Source organism: Pan troglodytes, chromosome 11 (assembly GCF_028858775.2).
Source record: "Pan troglodytes isolate AG18354 chromosome 11, NHGRI_mPanTro3-v2.0_pri, whole genome shotgun sequence".
In the NCBI taxonomy this organism is placed as follows: Eukaryota; Metazoa; Chordata; class Mammalia; order Primates; family Hominidae; genus Pan; species Pan troglodytes.
The window spans coordinates 83,599,437-83,620,361 of NC_072409.2; the positions used below are offsets into that span (position 1 = coordinate 83,599,437).

Below are 20,925 nucleotides of genomic sequence, written 5' to 3' on the forward strand. Positions count from 1 at the left end.
CTGTATGCAGCAGCTGCCATTTGATGGGAGAGAGGAAAGGTGTCTGACCCAATCTGGCCCAATCAACTTCCTTCTCTGGGAGTTCTGAAACTGAAACTAAAGAATGGGCAGCAAAGGCTATTGGAATACACTGTAACTGTGTTTATAAAGGTATGTACCCTAGGCCATCTGCATTAGAATTATCCAGGGATCTTTCTTGTTAAAAATATAGATTCCTAAGTATCCCCTCCCCACCCATTGAACCTGTTCAAGCTTCTAGGTGATTCTGACACACGTTCAGCTTGAGAATCATTGGTGGGCACTGTGGAGTGCTACCAGGTGAGGCACTTAAAACTTAATTCAGGAAGCAGAGAGGCAGCACAGAAGATATGGAAAAAGGGAGGGCACATTCTAAAATGGGAGTCACAATCAAAATGCCTCCAGGGCTCAGGAAGAGACCTGTGTATGTGAGGCAGGCTGTACAGGGACTAAAGAGCCTGGGTGATCTGTGCCCATCTAAGGGGGCAGAGGCCACCTGGCTCCAGCCGAGAGGGCATGAAGGAATGCTTGCTCAGTGTTGAGAGATCATCTAATTTTCCAAGTGAGACTGGTAATCTAGATTTTTATATGAATTCTTGGCTTATAAAAGTTGGCAACTAATTTTTTCTAAACTGTGTGGATCTGTGGCATGATGGCAAAACCAAACACACCTGTGGGCCCTATTCGACCAGAGGTGGCAGGTAACCAGGCGGGCAAGTGCATGGCAGAAACTGAAATGGAAAAAAGGAGTGGAGGGATTAAAAGCTGAAGAGGCAAAATTTAGAGAAAATGGCTGCTGGGTGAATGGGGGGAAATCTATGGGGAGAAGAAATAAGGTTTAACTCCAGGCATGGAGAATTGAAGGCTATTAGGACTGCTTTGGGAGGGAAGATGGTGGCTTTAGTTTTTGAGGTGAGAGTGCATATAGGATAAAGTGCCACACAAATTCAAGAGATTTGTGACTAATTCTAACTCAATGAGCAGCCAATCAGGAGAGGGGAAAGCCCTATAAATAAGAAACCTGCTAGCTTATCTGCAGAAGGAGAAGTTTACAAATCTGTGGGCTCAGAAAATGAAACTAATAATTCCACTGGCTGAAATTCTGAATATATTTAAAAAGGCAACAGTGCTACTCTCCCTTTCATTTGTCACCCATGCTATACTCCCCAGACTTACCTTTTTCACCCTCAAACAGTAGCAACTGCAACAATAAAACTACTGTTTTGCCTGCCTGGAAAAACAGAAGACTATCTCAACAGAGGCCAGAGTCTCTGCAGGCAGGGGAAGTGGTGGGAAACGCTCACGGGACTGAGCAAGATGGGTCATTCACCTCTTTCAATGGCCTTAAGTGTCTGAATCATCCTTATCTCTGTGTCGAATCCTAAAGGAGCCAGATGCCCCAAGTCTCCCAAAATTTTTGGATTAAACCATTTGTTAACTTGTACTCATTATCTGCCATTATGCAGTGGGGACCAAATGTGTCAATTTACTTCCCTGTAGCTACAAATGTCTGGGGCATAACACAAGAAGCCTCACATGATTCCTGCTACTCCCACCACCCTACAAAGTCAGTTGGTATTTTCGGGATGGATATAGTGACCAATATGGTGGCTCTTGGAGAAAATGGCTTGTTTTAAAGTACACTACCATCTGCCTCCCTTTTTCCTTGGAAGCTAGATAACTGTCTAGTTTCACTATATTAAGGAAGTAAATTCTATCTGCAGAAGGGAAGAGAAGAACCAGTTAGTTATACCAGCACATGCCAAGTGCTTTACACCATCTTCTTTACCTGGCAACATCTCCGTAAATGAAATCTATCATTATTTCCATTGTACAGATAAGGATACCGCAGCTCAGAGGGATGAAAAACCTTGCGTAACGGCATACATCCAGTAAGAGGCAGAGCTAGGTTTCAAACCCTGGCTCTTTCTGCCACCCAACACCACCTCTCTACGTGCAGCCACCCTGTTCTGACGATGCTGCTGTTGGAGGTCACCCACTAGCCCCTAAAGCTGGGAAAGTCATGGGAAATCCTCTCACAAGAGACTCAACTTGGAATGCTGGAGTTGCCTTTACTTCTTTCCAGGGGGCCCCAAGACCAGGTCTGAGCCAGGCACTGTCACCTGTCTCCTGCCACTTTGTGCTGAGCCACAGGTCAGTAGAAAGTAATAGCAGCTGCATTTCGGCAACCAAAGACTAGCTTTGTTTGGAAAACAGGCCCTCCATATAAGCCTAGAGGACTCTGGAATTTGGAGCCACTTCAAGGTTCCACCCATACTATCATTCTTGTCTCAAATCTCCTGGTTTAGTAACTCCAAGAGAAAGCCAAAAACAATCATGTTTCAAAGAGGTGTGAGAAGAAAGATCTTTGGCTGGGTAATGGGTCCAGATATAGAGAAGAATCCAGGCATCATACCTCCTAAGCCTGCCTTTCCCTGGCCAGACACTCATCCCATCCCTAATCCTTGAGTATTATCACTGGTCCTTCAGGCTCTAAAAATACCTCCAAGATCTGGGGTTTCATCTAGGAACCCCGCCATTGGCCAGGAAGCCCTCCCTATGTCCCACATCCACATAAAGCACAGGTCCCACTGTTTCAATTCCTTTCTTATCTCCCACTCTCTCCTCCTGCTACTTTGTTCTTGGCTCTTTTCTGTTTTATCTGATCTTCATTCAACAATAAAAGATAGGAATGAACAAACGAAGACAATGAATGTGGATGTTTTGGAGATGGCAGAGTATCTAAATATATATGGTGTTTTTCTTTTTTGAAAGAGGGAAGAGTTAGCATATATCACACTATTTGGGGTTGCTGCTTTCTTTGTTCTATAGAATGAGATGATACTACATGGTGGCAAGAAGAGAAAAGAGGAGAAGAAAAAAGAAAAAAAAAGAAGGAAGGAATGGGAAATGGTATCTTTTAAGGTACAAGGTGGGAGCAATTATTCAGAACTTGTCCCTCCGGGCCGCTTGTCAGAATGCTGAAGACAGCTGAACACTTGTCCCTGGCCACTGAATCAAGGAAGACAGATGAACAGTTCTTAAACAAAAGGAATAAAAACGGAGCTACTGTATCTGAAACCCTTCATTACATGTAGTTCACATTCTGAAAGTCAAGATAATTATTTGGTAGAGAAACAGTGTCTTTCAAAGCTAACCCATCCTGAAATACTAGCTGGGTGACTTGTACAGGGTTATGATTAGCACAGGTACACTCTGCATGCAAGAACGGGGGTGGGCATGGACAGTCTGAACACCAGATTTTTAAAGTAGGTCACTAAAAAATAACAAATATTATGCAAAGGCAGGCAGAACTAGGGTAAGACATTTAACAAATGAGCCATGCTCCCAGTAAAAGGGTGGGAGGAGTGAAGAGCTGGGGTTTTTCCCCAACCACAGTCTTGCTACCAACTGACCTCTGGCTCAATTGAGGACACTTGCAGGTGCCTTGGAGTAGCACCTTTCGTGCATACATAGCATGGCACTAAGGCATGGCACCAACCTGTCACCATTCCCTAGGAACACCTTGACCTTAGGTGCTAAGGAGGTAATGAGACAGAGAATGTTGAGTTTTTAGTAAAGAACCTTAGCAATCATGTAGCATTCCCCAGAGGAAGACAGAGAGGCCCTGAAAAGCAACTGACTGCCTAGGGTCACAGGACTCATTAGTGGGAGAACCAGAAAAAAAAAAAAAAATACAGCTGATTTGCCCTCCAGTGAAATGCAAATTTCCCTCAGGGGGAAAAAAAAAACCTTAAAATCTTTCACAGGTAGAGTTGAAAAAAGTACTTCCTAGGTGTATCACAGTCTTTTGGTGGTTCTGTGATGTTAGTTCTATAATCACTTACTAAAACTTCCATGTGTTTCAGAATTCCAGAGAACTGACAGCTAAACTTTGGAAAAACAACTTAAGTTTAGGTTTCTGATGATCTGCCCTGGGTGCCACTTTTTTCCAAAAGACACAGTAAGGGCAAATCAATTTTCCTGATATAATATTGCGTATACAATCCCTTACTCAGATTCAAGATACAAAATGTTAGTAAAGGCTCACATTAAATGATATGAGAATTTTAAAGTTGCAAAATAATATATATATGTATATACTAGGATCTGATTTAAGTGAAAAAAAAAAAAAACTTCAAGACCATTAGTGTATATTCATTCACACACACACACCATTGCATATGCAAATGCACAAAAAAGAAAGACATAAAGTTAACATGGATTACAAATAGAATAACACATTGTATAAAGGGGAGACTTAAGCTTTCTATGTTTTATACTCCTGTATTATTCAAATTCTATTTTTGATAAGCATGCATTCATTTACTACTTACTTCTTAAAACACTGGAGCGGTCATTTAAACTTTGTACATAAATACCTACATTAGCATCTCTATAAAATGAGAACTTGACATCTTCAGCAATATCCTTTGAAAGAAAGATAGAATTGTCCCTAAAGTTCCTGGAACTACAAATGCAGGTCTTTCTTTAATAATGACTGGTGAAGATGTATTTAAATTTGTGACTATAACTCCAGATAAAGTCCACTTTGCTCCCCTCAATATGTCCTTTGATATTCACCAACAGAGAGAAAGAGTTGTGAAGAGAATCCCTGAATGGCTCAAATTTAGCCTTAGATGAACAGTGCCACACCTCATTCAAGTCAAACAGACTAATCCAAGCGGGGCCCTCCCTTCCCACCCCATCCCCAGCTCCCTTTCCAATCTCAGCAGGATACCAAATTTGTTACTGAACCACATCTTCTTGGGTGGTGGTAACTTTAAAAAATATTACACTAAGGAATAGATACAGCCAGGCGCAGCGGCTCACGCCTGTAATCCCAGCACTTTAGGAGGTCGAGATGGGCGGATCACCTCAGGTCAGGAGTTTGAGACCAGCCTGGCCAAGGTGGTGAAACCCTATCTCTACTAAAAGTACAAAAATTAGCCGGGCATGGTGGCACACACCTGGAGTCCCAGCTACTCAGGAGGCTGAGGAAGGAGAATTATTTGAACCCAGCAGGCGGAGGGTGCAGTGAACCAAGATCATGCCATTGCACTCCAGCCTGGGTGACACAGCGAGACTCCATCGCAAAAAAAAAAAAAAAAAAAAAAAAAACAGAAAAAGAAAAAAAATAAAAGAAATAGATGCTCACTGTAGCAACAACAGAAAATGCAGGTGAGCAAAAAGAACAAAATAAAATCCTTTGTAATACCATGATTTACAGTTTCATTTACCATGACTTTTAAATGCATTTGAATTTTTCAAAAAAAAAAAATCACTAGACCTCACATTGTTTTGCTAATTGCTTTTTTTCACTCAACAATAAACCTCAAATATCTTAATAGGACAATCGTGTGATATTTTACAGCACTTTAAACTATACCATAAAAATCTATCCTTCAGATATATAACAATTTCCCTATTATTAAAATACTTAGGTTGTTTCCAAGTACTAGCATTCAAACAATGATGCCTTGTATACTCACATCGTTAGTAGGTCCTTAAATCATTTCTTTCAAATAAATTTCTAGCTTTCAGTTCCTAGAAGAGAGCTGAGTGAAAGGATTTGCGTATCACCAGGATGCCTGGAAAAGGCTGTACCAATTTTACGACCATTCTCTGAGGCAGTGAGTGGAGGTACTCAAACCAGGCAATAGAATTCATATTTACCTTTTGCCAAGTTGAGACATTAAAAAGCCAATCTTGGTACTTCTTTAATAGCTAGTTAAATTGAGTAACTTTCCATCTGTCTGTTAGACATCTAAACTTCTTCTTTTGTAAACTGCCTGTCTGCCAGACAGGTCAAACTGAGTAACACTAAGATGACCTCTGCTGATCAAATGTTCTCATCTCCAAGGGGACTTAACTGAGCTATTAATGTGGATGCCTCAGCTCTGTAACTCTGGAGAGACTGAAACTGACTTTGGCCTCTACTTGGTCTTGAGATATGGTCTACAACATTTCCCTTTACGTGAATGACAGACAGCCCTAAAATCTGTCGACAATTTGACCCCATGCTTGGGTGCACTGTGAGCCTAGTGAATTATAGCAAGGAAAGGGGATGATTATCTTAAATCATGGACAAAATCCTATTTGGGCCAGTACATTTTGCTTATGAGTAGCTCTACATTAAAATTTAAATATTAGGTTGGCAGCTATTTTCTTTCAGCATTTAGAAATATCAACCTGGGTTGATGCAGTGGCTCATGCCTGTAATCCCAGCAATTTGGGAGGCCAACGTGGGTGGACTGCTTGAGCCCAGGAGTTTGAGACCAGCCTGGGCAACATAGCGAGACCATGTCTCTACAAAAAAGTGAAAAAATTAGCCAGTCATGGTGTCCCACACCTGTAGTCCCAGCTACTCGAGAGGCTGAGGTGGGAGGATCGCTAGAGCCTGGAAGATTGAGGCTACAGTGAGCTGTGATTGTGCCACTGCATTCCAGTCTGGGTAACAGAGCTAAGACTCTGTCTCAAAAAAAAAAAAAACAAAACAAAACAAAACAAAGAAAGAAAGAAAAAGAAAAAAGAAAAAAAAAAAGAAATTCCGAACCCTGGGAGCAATCCTTGCAAACAGGTTTTGTGAGGGAGACTGCACATAGCATATGGATGGATGCTAAACCATCACTCTTGCTAGAAAACCACGTCAGACCATACACCCACCCAGCTGACAGGGAGTGATTCAACAGTAGCATTCAAGAGGAGTGCCATGTGATGATGTTTATCTATCATAGCTAGATTTGTAGAGATGTTTGGAACAGTCGACTTACTTTAAGCTAAATGCCAAGGATCAGAAAAAATAAGATTCACCTTTTAGGGTCTCCATCTCATCTTTGGAATATATAAATCTATGAATTTGCTACTTGTGTTATCAAAGTTTAATTTTCCTATGATAGTGAAATATAATTAATTACCTTATGATATAGACAGAGGCACAGTATTAATGGACCCTACAAGCAATCACAGGATTTCCACACAGCAGGAGGAGGAGCACAGGAGAGGAATAAACCCAGGCAGCAGAACTGTCAGTAGTGGGCTGGAGAGGATGAGAATTTGTTTATTGTTTGTTTTGGGGGTACATATCAGTTTCCAGGGGAGCTTGTAGAGCTTGAAAGAGCCTTCAGATGATCAACTGAGAATCATCTCTCTATGGTCTAAAGTACTGGCAGCATATCCCCCAATCCTTTTTTTGGGCTATCTAAAGACACCTAAGAGTGGATTTAAAAAGTCTATGCAAACAAGAGAAAAAGATTTCTCCTGTATTTTATGTGGTTTGCCCTTCTGTTTTCCTCTCTTCCTACACCTTCTGAAATATACCTGTCTTGAACTGCCGTGGCTTCCAACTCTAAAGTCAAAGTACTATCACTGCATCTCTGAGGTTCACTGCAGTTCATTAAAAAGGTTAGCTATATTTCATTTCTGTTTAAAGAGAAATTAATTGGCCCTACTCCCAAACTAACTTTTGTGTATCTAAACATCATGCTACTTATAAACAATATTTTTGTCAAAAGTAAAATTCCAAGGATGTCTATGTGAACATAAACAACATTGAGGTCAGAATCATCATGGCCAGCAATATCACCAAGACTTGTCAACTGGGTTATTTCATAAGAGAGCTAGAAACATTAATTCTTTGTTTTATTTGATGTGGATGCATCTGGGAAACTGCACTAAATATCTCTGAATTTTCCAAGAAACTAGGTCATCTCTTCAATTCTTTTAGCTGTTCATAAAACAAAAACCTATTAAATATGATACTTGTAACTAGAAGAACTTTGAAGGAGAAGTCATATGAGCAATTATCTATTTTTTGGAGAGAAACTGGGGGGAAAAGAGTGGTGCAGAAAGAATGGATTTAACAATATAACCACATATGTCAACATGTTTTTCTTGAGCACTAAGTATGTGCAAGGTGCACCATATGCCACAGAAAGGAACAAAACTCTGCCTCTATATCAGAAAGCTTTCCCATCTCACAGCAGCTTGTCTCTTCTTGCTCAAATTTTAAGTTAGTGGTCTATTTTCACTCAGTCTTTTCTCATCCTGGATAACTGACCAGAATGTGCTATATATATGTCAAGATTTAAAAAAAAAAAAAAGCTTAAATGATGATTTTATTTTGAATTAGCCATATAACTTTTCTGTGGCTCAGTTTCCCAATCTATAAATAAGGTTGGTTAACGATCTAAAAAGTCCTTTCTAAGTGGAAAAAATTCAATGATTCATTCATTCACATTTATGTTAACTGTCTATTACGTGCCAGGAACTGTTTTAGGTCCTGGGGATACATCAGGGAACAACAAAGACAGAGTCCCTGCCCTCATAGTCCCTTCCATTTTAATGGAAGGAGACAGACTAAACAAATAAATAAATATACAGAGTATCAGATGGTGACCCATTCTACTGATAAAGCAGGGCAAAAGCAGTAGAAAGTACAGGGGCTGTGGGGAGTGTCAGTGATCAAAGAAGGCCTCACTGATGTTCAGCCACTGTGCAATCCAGGGTGGGGTAACCTCACATGCAAAGGCCCTGAGGTGGTGGCATGCCTGGTGGGTCTAAGGAAGGCCAAGGAGACCAAGGTGAGTGAAGGCAAAAAAGGGGAAGACAGAAAAGGCAAGAGGTAGTAGGGGCCAGACCACATGAGGCTCTTTAGCCAATTTTGATGTTGTAAATCTACACTTTAAGCCAGGTGTACAGCTAGGTGTTTGTAGTTTATCAAAGTCCCTACTGTGAGGACTTTGATAAAGACAGTGATAAAGTGGCCACAGTAGGCACTTTGATAAACACAAACTACAAAGCCTTAACTGTACATCTGGTTTAGACTGTAGACTTCCAACATCAAAAATTGGTTACAGTTTGATAAGAAATTAACTCATATATGAAAATATTAGATTGCACTTGAAAAGTACTTACTTCCTGAAGTCTAACCCTATTTCCCTGAATTTCATTATTAAGTAACACTGGAAATTCTCAGGATGTATCACAAAAATGATCATGACTCACTCGGCAGATGTGTACAGCCACTGCCAAAAACAACAGGACTTGGGGAACCAGGGCCACGCTATAGCAATGCCTGACCAGGCAGCCCCTGCCTCTTGAGGGCTCCCCTAGTTCTGGGCTCACTGGCCAAGAGGGGGCAGAACATCACATGCAAGTCTCAAAGGGAAAGACTTAACACATCCTCTAAGCTCGTTTTAAATTAGTTGCAGCAGCACAAACTCACAGAAATATTCACTTTTACTTTTTAGTGTCACTGTTGGCCAATATAACCAGAGTTTCGTAAAAAGTCTTGGTGAACTTCGACATTTATAAATTCCAGAGACAGGCTGAGAAAGAAAGTCACCAAGGGTCATGAAACATTTGGCAAGAAAGTAAAGGAAGAAGTGGGGGCATTGTCCTGAGAACCCGGCATCTGACCCGGCCCTGAGCCTGACCTCATCCTCTCCTCCTTGAGGTCTTCCTCAGCCCCTTTTCAGAATGTGGGCCCCCTACCCTGCAGCTCCCCATGGTCACCAGTGTGGTGTAGTACATGACACCTGCAGAGACCTCAACTAAGCCCTAGTGCATCTAAGTTTTTTGGTTTTTTGGTTTGTTTTTTTGAGACAGGGTCTCACTCTGTCACCCAGGCTGGAATGCAGTGGCGCAATCTCGGCTCACTGCAACCTCTGCCTCCCAGGTTCAAGTGATTCTCTGGCCTCAGCCTCTGGAGTCGCTGGGATTACAGGTGCCCACCACCACGCCCGGCTAATTTTTGTATTTTTAGTAGAGACGGGGTTTCCCCATGTTGGCCAGGCTGGTCTCAAACTTCTGACCTCAAGTGATCCACCCATCTCGGCCTCCCAAATTGCTGGGGTTATAGGTGTGAGCCACCACACCCAGCCTGCATTTATGTTTTAAGAGGAGGAGAAGTAGTGGGTGAAGACAGCTGTACTTTCAAAAAAAAGTATTACAAAGCAGGTCCAGTTGAGATCCAATCTTTAAGAAAGCAGCATGATTTCCTCAGGCTCCTGAACTCATTTTGCAGATTGTGGCAATGAACTTTTCTAACTCAAACTTTAGGAATTAGGAATTAGAAAGAAAGGCCATCACCACAAGAGATTGGGTGTCTGGCTGCCAGAGGTCTTATAGGGCCATCTTTACCTCTGTGAATTCGCCAAGTGTCTGAGGCCAACTATACCCACCCACCTCACCAACCTGGTCTCATCAGGGCTGACTGAACTCAGGGATTATGACTCATGCTAATAAAATTCTCAGAGCTCAATATGTATACCCATATATTTACTGATTTTACCTAAGAAAGGCAACTGTCAGGAGGACCTGATGCTCCTATTTCTGACCAGCACATTCCTTCCCCGCAGCAGGATAGAAGGACGTTAGAAGCTGCAAATCTGAAGCCAGATGCAGGCGTGCTGAGAGAGGGAACTGGAACGCAAACCCAAGTCCATCAGACTCCAGAGCCCAGCTCTGAAGCAGCTGGTTCCACCCCAGTGACTCCCACAATGGCACAGCTGCTCTATTTCATTGGGTTGAAGGAGTGACAAATACTAAAGCAGCATTAGACCTTGATACTTCTGGGACCTGGGCCTTTCTATGTTGTCTATGGGAAGGGACTGGTGTGGATTCATTCATACACATGACGTTTACAGACCTGGGATGAAGGGATAAAGTCCCCATCCTCCTTCAGATGCTCAGACTGAGAATGGAGACTGTGTAGGAGAAATCAGAACATCATGCAGCCCATGCTACAGGTGTGGTGGATGAAGGCTGATAAAGAACCACCAGGGAAAAGCACCTAATCCAGCATCAGAGCATCGGAGGGGGAGAGAAAGGACTCTAGGGACAGGTGACACCATGCACAAGCCTTCCAGAATTACACAGAGGTACAGAGTCACTGAAAGAATAAGCTGGCAGATGAAACAATACATTAAAGGCACAAAAGTGTGACATTGTGGGAATCATAAAGTGTTGCACGTGGATAAAGTACAGGGTACATGTTGGGGAGAGCTAAGAAACAAGGGATGGAGCAAGGTCCAGGTTGCTGCAAAGTCTGAATTTTTACCAAAGTTAAGGAGGCACCATTAAAGGATTCTGAGCTGCAATCTTTAAGACGAGATTTGATTTTCAGAGATCATTCTGGTAGGGGTATAGGCTAACTCAGGGAAAGGCTGCCAGACTGGTGTCAGGGAGGCAGGTTACGGTGTTATTACAGTCAATAAGACAAGGCAATGAGGAGGTACAGGAGGGAACAAATCCAGGGAGAGTTACGTATTGGGCGAAATTCACCCCTGATATTTCACATAGGTTCTTTTCTATTTTCCCTAAGTGTCGGCCGGTCTGAGAAATAAAGGGAAAGAGTACAAAAGAGAAATTTTAAAGCTGGAGACATCACATGTCGGCAGGTTCTGTAATGCCCCCGAGCAGTAAAACCAGCAAGTTTTTATCAGTGATTTTCAAAAGGGGAGGGAATGTATGAATAGGGTGTGGGTCACAGACATCACATGCTTCACAAGGTAGTAAGATATCACAAGGTAAATGGAGGCAGGGCGAGATCACAGGACCATAGGACTGAGGCAAAATTAAAATTGCTAATGAAGTTTCGGGCATGCATTGTCATTGATAACATCTTATCAGGAGACAGGGTTTGAAAGCAGACAATCGGTCTGACCAAAATTTATTAGGTGGGAATTTCCTCGTCCTAATAAGCCTGGGAGCGCTACGGGAGACTGGGGCTTATTTCATCCCTACAGCAGTGACTGTAAAAGACAGCCGCCCCCAAAGCAGCCATTTTAGAGGCCTACCCTCAGGGACGCATTCTCTTTCTCAGGGATGTTCCTTGCTGAGAAAAACAATTCAGCGATATTTCTCCCATTTGCTTTTGAAAGAAGAGAAATATGGCTCTGTTTCCCCCCGGCTCACCGGCAGTCAGAGTTTAAGGTTATCTCTCTTGTACCTTGAACATTGATGTTATCCTGTTCTTTTTTCAAGGTGCCCAGATTTCATATTGTTCAAACACACATGCTCTACAAACAATCTGTGCAGTTAACACAATCATCACAGGGTCCTGAGGTGACATACGTCCTCCTCAGCTTATGAAGATGATGGGATTAAGAGATTAAAGTAAAGACAGGCATAGGAAATCACAAGGGTATTCATTGGGGAAGTGATAAGTGTCCCTGAAACCTTCACAATTTATGTTCAGAGATTGCAGTAAAGACAGGCATAAGAAATTATAAAAGTATTAATTTGGGGAACTAATAAATGTCCATGAAATCTTCACGATTTATGTTCTTCTGCCATGGCTTCAGCCGGTCCCTCCGTTCAGGGTCCCTGACCTCCCGCAACAGTTATGAAAGCAGGATGGGCTGGGGTAGGTAAGGAAAAAAGATAGGTCTCGAATAGCTTCTGTGTTCCTCATTTGGGCAAACTGGCAGAGCCAATGAACAAGATGGGAACTGAGATGTTGGTTTTAGACACGGTGGATCTGGGATAAGATCTCCAGCGGGCAGGGGCATATATGGGCCTGGAGCTTAGCAGGTTGGACTGGGACAGAAGCTGGGAAGAACAGCAGCAATGTTCAGGCATTATCCCATGAGTGCCAGGTCACCCAGAAGCTCAGCAGCCTGAAGACATGTGCTGAGTGCCTGTGGGGTGCCAGGCATCTAATCCAATTCCTCTAATGCAGACCCTTGGCAACTTTGTGACAAGGGCATCACCATCCCATTTCACATGAGAGAAGACAGGATCTGAGGGGCTAAGTATCTTGCCATGGTCTCATGGCTGGTAAGTGACCAAACTGGAAGTCAAACTCAGGCTCCTGATGTCAGAACCAACTCTCTTGCACCATGCTCCTCCCAACAGGCTGCACAAGTGATATCATTTTACAGTCATTTAACATATTAAGATCCAAAAAACCAAATGCATTTTAAAAAAAATAAATCTCATTTTAAAACAATCTCCAAGCTCTAAAGCACATATATGGGGACGAGATGGTAAACCTCATGTTCCCTAAAACATCCTTGATTTTGGCAAAATTTGTACAACTTTTAAAGAATGGGTTGATGTAAATAATATAGGCATTATCAGCACTTAGACTGATTTCTTATCTAAGAAAATAAGGGTTTATGAAACATAACATCCTTAAAACCAATCCTGAGGCTACTTTTGATTCTGCCGTTAATACAAAATTGTACCTTTCAAATGTCCACCCATCATAGCTCTTGTACATCGCAGATTCTTGGCAATGGCTTATTTATCTTATCTGTTCTGAACCAAAAATTCAAACCTGGTAACATGTAGGAGGATACTTTCCTAGACTGACACCTCTTCTTCATGAACTATGCCACAACTTGCAACTTGCCATGTAATTCCACAATAGCAGTTATAGAAAGGATGACAAGGATGTTGAATAATTAAGTGTTCCATACATGTCTGTTTTGCGAGCAGTGGCCCAGACAAGTTACACTATCCAAAGATGGGCTTGCCCAGGGTTCTCCTTAGATCAAGATAAGAGGATGAGAGAGAACCACACCAGCACTCATGTACAAACAGCCTTACTAATTCATCTAAGGTGGATTAATTTTTGACACCAAAGATAACAGCAGAACATGAGGAATCTGAGGAACAACTGGCTCAGAGAGTGTGATATCGTTTCAATAGGTCTATGGCATTAAGGGGCACAAGAACCTGTTCTGTCTCCCAAAGACATGCTTAGATGCTTTTGCGTCTTCACATATTTGCAACATCTAATCCCAAAGACTCTTGGTTTCCAACTGATTCTTAAAGTCAGTCTCTGCCACTTGCTGCTGAGGACAAGATTTCTTCTATATTCTTAAACCTCAGTTTACTTCTTTGCAGATTTTAGGTAACAATGTCTGTCTGCACTGCTCTGCCCAGATGACAAGGGCTGCTAGGATAATTAAATGAGGTAACACACGAAAGCACTGCATATTCTGGGAACTATATCCCCGTGAGCTACCATAATTCATGAGATTGCTATTGACTTACCTATGGTAAGCTCTAAATGTAGCCTGTTTCTTTTACTGAAGATTTAAATATACATTCTAAAACAAGTATTTAAAATATAGTCAAGAATCACTATTATCCAATACAAGTGACCCAGTATTATTCAGCTTTATTTTTTCAGGTCTTTCGCCTGGTGGGGGGAGGGTGAGGGGATGCATTCTATGATTAGAGAAGACCCACAGGCTCCAGATATATTTGTGAAAAAATGACCAAAGATCATTAAAAACATTTTCTTTTTAGAAAGCTACCTTTTTATATTGGCTCCAATTTAAGACTCTTTTCATGGCTCACATTTAAGACTCTTTTCACCATGATTCTTTAAAATCTTTTAAAATCCAAACAGATGAAAGAAAATGTTCTTGGTCCTAGGTCATATTTGAAAATTTTTCTTTTAATGTGATGGATTTCTTTCATACTCAAAATTTTTCTCCAGTGAACTTAATCAATTCAAATTATTTTAGCATGTATTTCTGGAGTATCTTCTTTGTATTACGCATTGCTAAATACCATAGAAGAAAAGAAGATAGGCACACATTCCTTCTCTTATTTGAAGACTGCAATCTGACAAGGAGACTAAGATAAGCACACAAATACAATAGGATGAGGGTTATAAGAAAAGTCAAAGGAAAGAGACAGCTACAAGTGGGATTCAAGAAAGGCTTTACAGAGAACTACGAAGTGGAAGATGAATTCAGATGCACAGGCAGAGTAAAGAGCAAATACCAAAGTAGAGAAACAGGATAGCGCAGCAAGTGTTCAGGGGCTGCTCAGCAGTTCAGTATGGCTGACATTAGGGCAGAACAGTTTTAAGATTTTTGCTACAGCAGTCAATACATGCTTATTCCTAAAAGACCTAATAAGTGATTCTCGTTAATTTATACAGCTGCAAATGAAGATGCCAACTCTTGCCAGAAAGAAAAAGAGGTGATGTTGAAGAAAAGTATAAGGGAGGAGCCAGGCGCAGTGGCTCACGCCTGTAATCCCAGCACTTCAGGAGGCTGAGGCAGGTGGATCACCTGAAGTAAGGAATTCGAGACCAACCTGGCCAACATGGTGAAACCCCATCTCTACTGAAAATACAAAAATCGGCTGGGCGTGGTGGCGCACGCCTGTAATTCCAGCTATTCTGAGGCTGAGACAGAAGAATCGCTTGAACCCGGGAGGTGGAGGTTGGAGTGAGCTGAGGTTGCACCACTGCACTCTGGCCTGTGTGACAGAGTGAGACGCTGTCTCAAAAAAAAAAAAAAAAGTATAGAGGACATAAAATTGGCCAATTATCACTGTTCACAGTCATTGAGGCTGAGGGTTTATACTCTCCTCCCCACTTTGTATGTCTGAGATTTTTCCATTAAAACTAGAGAAAAGGAAAAAAAAAAAAAGAAATGAAGGCCAGTCGATCTAGGGAGACGGTCAGCTGATGGTGCCAGTCAACTGAAGTGAGAGGGCGAGGCCAAGGTCAGACACACTCTACAGGGGAAGCAGACACAGCACAATGTGACTACATGGTCAGTGTGCCTGTTTTTCGGTTCGCCATGCCTCACACTCCTCACATTTCTCACTGGGAGACAGTAGCTGGGGTCTGCCACCAGGTAAGCTGGTGGTAAGACAGCCTAAGAAAGATGGAAGAACTGTCCTCAACATACCAGGTGTAAACATACTGTAGGGGTTGATTTTGGTAATGTCAAATGTAATATTTATTCATGCTTGAAAACCCCGATAAGCTAAAGTGAAGAAAATCTAAAAAGCAAGTGTGCTGTATCACCTAGAGAAAAGCATTCAATGTTTTGGCATATCCGCTGCCTTTGTACATGCAGGGGCACACTCGTACATATATGCACATGCTTTCTCTCCTCAGAAATACAGAATCACAGGGAAATACTGCTGTGTAACATGCTTTTTTTTAGTTTAAAAACTATACAACACTATTTTGTAACACCAGTGTAAAGGCTGCACAATAGCTTGCTAAGGAACACTTTGACCTAGTATTACTAACCCTGGACAAGAGTCAAACATTAATACTGTTAAATAAAATGTTTTGACTTGAGAGTCTCTCTCTTAATATTATTTTTATACTAATATTATATATACAAGTTCAGAGCTGTGATATGACAAAGCAGTTTTTTTTAATTGAGGGAGGAGGATGGTGGCAACATTCCTATCAGAGAAATAACTCTATTTTCCTTCCAAAAGTATACGTTGTTGGAATTTTAGGTTTACTATGTTGTAAAAGCAATATATGAATGCTACAGGCTATCCTCCCTTATAAGATAGGCACACATCTGTTATTATGAAAAGTAACAAAAGTTCTCTGGCTTCCTTCTACCTCATTCCACTGCCCAGAACTGGCTACTGGTCTATCTTCTAAACATTCATGATGCTACTTTAAATACATGGAATGGAATATGTAATGACACATGCACACAACTTATGTACACATAGATGTACAAAGTATACACACACAGTGTACTCTACAATGTATCATATACATATATAACGAGGATTTTTTTTTTTCGAGACAGGGTCTTACTCTATTGCCCAGGCTGGAGTGCCGTGATGCAATCATGGCTCACTGCAGCCTGGACTTCCCAGGTGATCTTCCTGCCTCTGCCTCCCAAGTAGCTGGGACTACAGATATGTGCCACCACACCTGGCTTTTATTTTTTTCTGTATTTTTGGTAGAGACGGGGTTTCACCATGTTGCCCAGGTTGGTCTTGAACTCCTGGGCTCAAGCGATCTGGACTCTGAAAGTGCTGGGATTACAGGCGTAAGCCACGGTGCCTGGGCCTTTCCATCCTTTTTAACATTTCCTTTGTCTCTGCCCCTGGAATCAAGACAGCTCTTAGAGACACTACTAGTTTTTGCATAATAATATGCAAAATTCACACAACGGGTTAGACTGCAGGTACATCCATTCCAGCATAACATCTGAGATGGCTCCAGGGAGGGAGTTGGGAATAAGACTCATATGTGGCTCTGTCCTCAAAACTTCCACACACTTGGCCTTCCTTTAAACAACCTACTATGGAGTCTTCCATGATTGATTCCAAATCCTCTACAGTTACTACTGCCCGCTACATCCATCTTGGAGATCAAGTTTCTGGTATTCACGCATGAAGTCCTGAAGAATCTCCTTTTCCATAAAACTATCTCTTTGAAACATGGTTCTTGTTCTGATAGTCTAGGTCAGGAGTCTGCAAACTATGGCTGGCACTTGTTTTTGTAAATCAAGTTTCACTGGAACACAGCCATGCTTGTTTGTTTGCATGTTGTCTATTGCCGCTTTCGTGCTTCAACAGCAGAGCTGAGTAGCTGCAATAGAAACTGTATAACCATAACCCAAAAAGCCTAAAATATTTCACTACCTGTCCCTTTACACAAAAAGTTTGCTGATCTATATTTTAGAATATGATGAAAACAGATTTTTTTCCTTATCAAAAATTTTAGAGGACTTGAATCATACACCCTATATCTAGGATCTTTGTCTAGGCTAAAGAGTCTGTTTTCTACTAAAAAAACAAACCAAAAGCACCTTGGCTCAGACAATAGCAGTGTCAGCTGGCAAAGGTTTAACAACTTGAACTCCAAGAGGAAAAAAAGCTCTGATGTAGCATTTGCCGATTTCCATGGTGTAACTATTCCCACCATGGCTTATTTCAATCTAAAAAATGTGTTGCCACTGAACACGGAGTTAGGAAGAGATATGCACAAATGCTAGTATAAACCAGCTCTGAAACCACTGGCTCGTGGGACACTTATTATCAATGGCCTAACTCCTCATTTTAAAGTCAAAGACACTGAGACCCAGAGAAGGTGTCTTAACCCGAGGCTGGCCCAGTGACTGGCACCAGGTTGGAGGTAATTTCCCTGTGAGTCTGGCTGCCTCACAGGAAATTACTTCCTATGTAGAAGGAAGAGTGGGGGAAAGAAGGCAAAGGAAGTTCTTTGCCAGGCACGTGGTGATACACGTTGGTTTTTATCATCATCTTCACAGTGTGGGACTGGTTTCTTCAGCACATGCCTTTGAAGCACACTTTAGGTAGGGGGTACTGCTCTTCACACAGGACCAGCTTTCATGTACACACTCTGACAACAGACTATCTCAATTAACCAGCAGTTATCAAAGCTATCAGACCGTAATTGCCGGAAAGACAGGGACTGCATCTTTTGTGCTCACTACTTTCCTGGCATCCCGCACATAACTGGACACATGAGAAATAGGTGGCCAATAAAAATCTACTGAAAGAATGAAGGAATGAGACCCCACCATCAAAGTGGAATTTTTTAATACAAAGAACACAGCAGGTGCTCAGAGTTTAGATCCCATTTCCTTCTCCTGTGGACTTCTCCTCCTCCTCACCTGTGGACTGTGCAACACACACAACACGCTCATGTGCATGCAACATTTCTCAAGTATCGGCCGTAGCATTTAAACTGATCCATCAGAGCACAAGAGGCTCTATGGATGAAGGAACAAAAGGGAGGATGGAGTTAGCAAATTTCTTCCTCCCAAATATATACACATAACATCTGTCTTGAACTTGTTCTGACAAGGCACGAAGCTAAGGAAAGAGTCCCGTGAAGGACCTCACCTACCACACTCCAGGATGGTGGAAACTGCTTTTTGACAGGGGCTGAGGAAGCACCACTCAGAGTGACACCCTCTGAAAGTGGAAAGTGAAAGAACGTCAAGACTGGGAATCATTATTCCAATAAACTCAAGGCTAATAACCATGCAACTGCAAACAGAAATGAACACGTGCAAGGGAAGGCAAAGGCATGCCTCCTTGTTCTTTTGGAAATAACTTCCTGACTACTTGGTAACTCTCACAGGAACCCCTACACACTTGGCACGGTCTCCCCACTGGCACTTTGCTGAGCCTACAGGTCCTGTTTGCCACATCACTGTTGTAATCCTGATGCACGGACAGGTCAGCTCTGCAAGCACAGAGACAACCAAAGGCATGTGCGAAGCCTTGCTGACTTTTCAGGAGGTTGGCAAGGTTCATCACAGCCTCACGTGGGGACCTAGTACCTAGTTTCCAAAGTGAGATCAAACTTGGTTCCAGATACCAGAGGTTAATACTGTCCATGGCATGAGGTGGTGTGTGTTCCCAATCAGAGGAAGGATCACAAACAAGAAGCAGGCCCAATGAATGAAGCCTCTGAAGCATTTCCTACACTAGCATCCTCAAAGTGTAGTGCAGAGAATTCCTAGGGATCTCCAAAGTCAAAACCATTTTCCTAGTAATAAAATGTTACTTGCTTTTTTTCACTCACACATTTTCAGGAGTATACAGTGGAGGTCTCAAGAGGCTACATGATATGTGATATTGCAACAGACTGCAGAAGCAGCTATCAGAATCCAGCTGTCTTCAATTACGCTTGACATCAAAGAGATTTGCAAAAATGTAAAACAATGCCACTCTTCTCAATAATTTTCTGTTTTGGGAAATATAGTTCTTTTTCATAAAAATAGGCAATGTTAAGATATAATTAGTTCACTATTCTTTTTAAATGAATTATTAAATATAGTACAAATGTCTCAGTCTTACATATTATAAATATGGATAGATATAACACACATAAAAGCTCCTTAAGATACTAATTTTTAAGAGTGTAAAGGAGTACTGAGTCCCAGAAAAGTTTGGGGACTTCTGTCCTAGAGGTTGTCCCCAAGGGAAGAGAGTTACATGTGTTGCAAGAAGGAAGATGCCATTATGATGTGCTAGCTGAATCTAGAAAAAAATGACTTGGTCATAACTGCAGCCCAAGCTCCTTTCTAGATCTCCGAATCTATCATGGTGGGCTCTGTGTTCAAGCCTCCCACGAAGGGTCTCTTCCCCCTCATCCCATTTTCCCTTTACCCCTTGGAGTGGATTCCCGGATCTGCCCGCACAACTTTAGCAAGGGTTTCCCTATCCAGCTAGCCGGGCCTGGGCGAGGACTCCCAGTGCGGGCCTCACACCCTCGGGGTTAGGACTCCCAGGACTGGCCGCACACCCTAGGCAAGGACTTTCAGGACAGCACGCACAGCCAAGGCTAAGAAGGGTCTAGGAAAGCCACTTCCAATCCCTGGTTTCTCTCCCCGGCATGACATAGACTGGGGACAGGGTGGAGACGTCAGTCGCCAGAAACACGTCCCCGATTCTCCTCTCAGCCTCCCCAAGCTCGCCTCCGTGTCCCCCGGGCCGCCACTGCCTCGGGCACCTCGGTAAAGGCCCGCACCGACTCTCGAGGGATACAGGGTGGACGGCGCTCCCGCCTGGGGACGTGGGTCGGGCCACGTCGGTACTCACCTCCGACTGCACGGCGGGGCTCCCGCGACCGGCGAACCTGACCCAAGCAGCGGGACGCGTTCCCGTGCGCTGCGCGGCTCCAGCTGCCGCCTCCACGCTCCGCCCCCTCTCGCCCCCGGGGCCGCCGCGCGATGGGCGGAGCAGGGGCGGGAAGGGCGGAGCAGGGGCGGGACGGGCGGGCAGCTAGCCGAAGAAGGGGCGGAGCCTGCGGGCGCCCCCGCGGGCCTGGAGGACTTCGCCCCGGGCTGGAGGCTAGGGTTGCGAAGGGCTCCTCCGCAGGAAGTGGGAGGGCTGATCCCTCGGCCCGGGTCCGCTTCTGCCAGCATGGGACCTGGGACGAGGGTGTCTGTTGCTCACTTTGGAGCTTAGCATGTGACTCCCCAGCCGGCGTTAGGAAGTGACCAAAGGGTGGGGAAGAAATGGAATTATTTTTAAAAAATGATTTGGCCATAACTGGAGAGGCTTCATGTACGTGTGGTCACTTGGCCCGCCTCCCTTCTCACTTTGTCCGTCCCCACCCTACCCACCCTCTCCACCCTCGCCTTAATTCTTTGCGCAAAGCCTGCCAAGTGGACATCGGAGTCA

The 20,925-nt window shown here is 43.0% G+C and overlaps 1 protein-coding gene across 2 annotated transcripts in view; it reads right to left on the minus strand.

Moving 5' to 3' along the window:
- Window positions 1–20,709, minus strand: part of ACO1 (aconitase 1) — a 67,654-nt gene extending 46,945 nt beyond the window's left edge. The window contains exons 1-2 of one of the 2 annotated variants that reach the window (XM_009456434.5): window positions 20,341–20,477; window positions 18,638–18,705 (exon numbers count right to left, since the gene is read on the minus strand). Coding sequence is in view for 1 of the 2 variants with exons in the window: in XM_009456435.4 (XP_009454710.2) it covers window positions 20,341–20,666 (326 nt within the window). In the remaining variant the exon portion in view is untranslated. Of the gene's footprint in view, window positions 1–18,637; window positions 18,706–20,340 lie in introns of both variants that reach the window. The other variant, XM_009456435.4, reaches the window with a different exon arrangement.
- Between the last annotated feature and the right edge of the window lie 216 nt (window positions 20,710–20,925).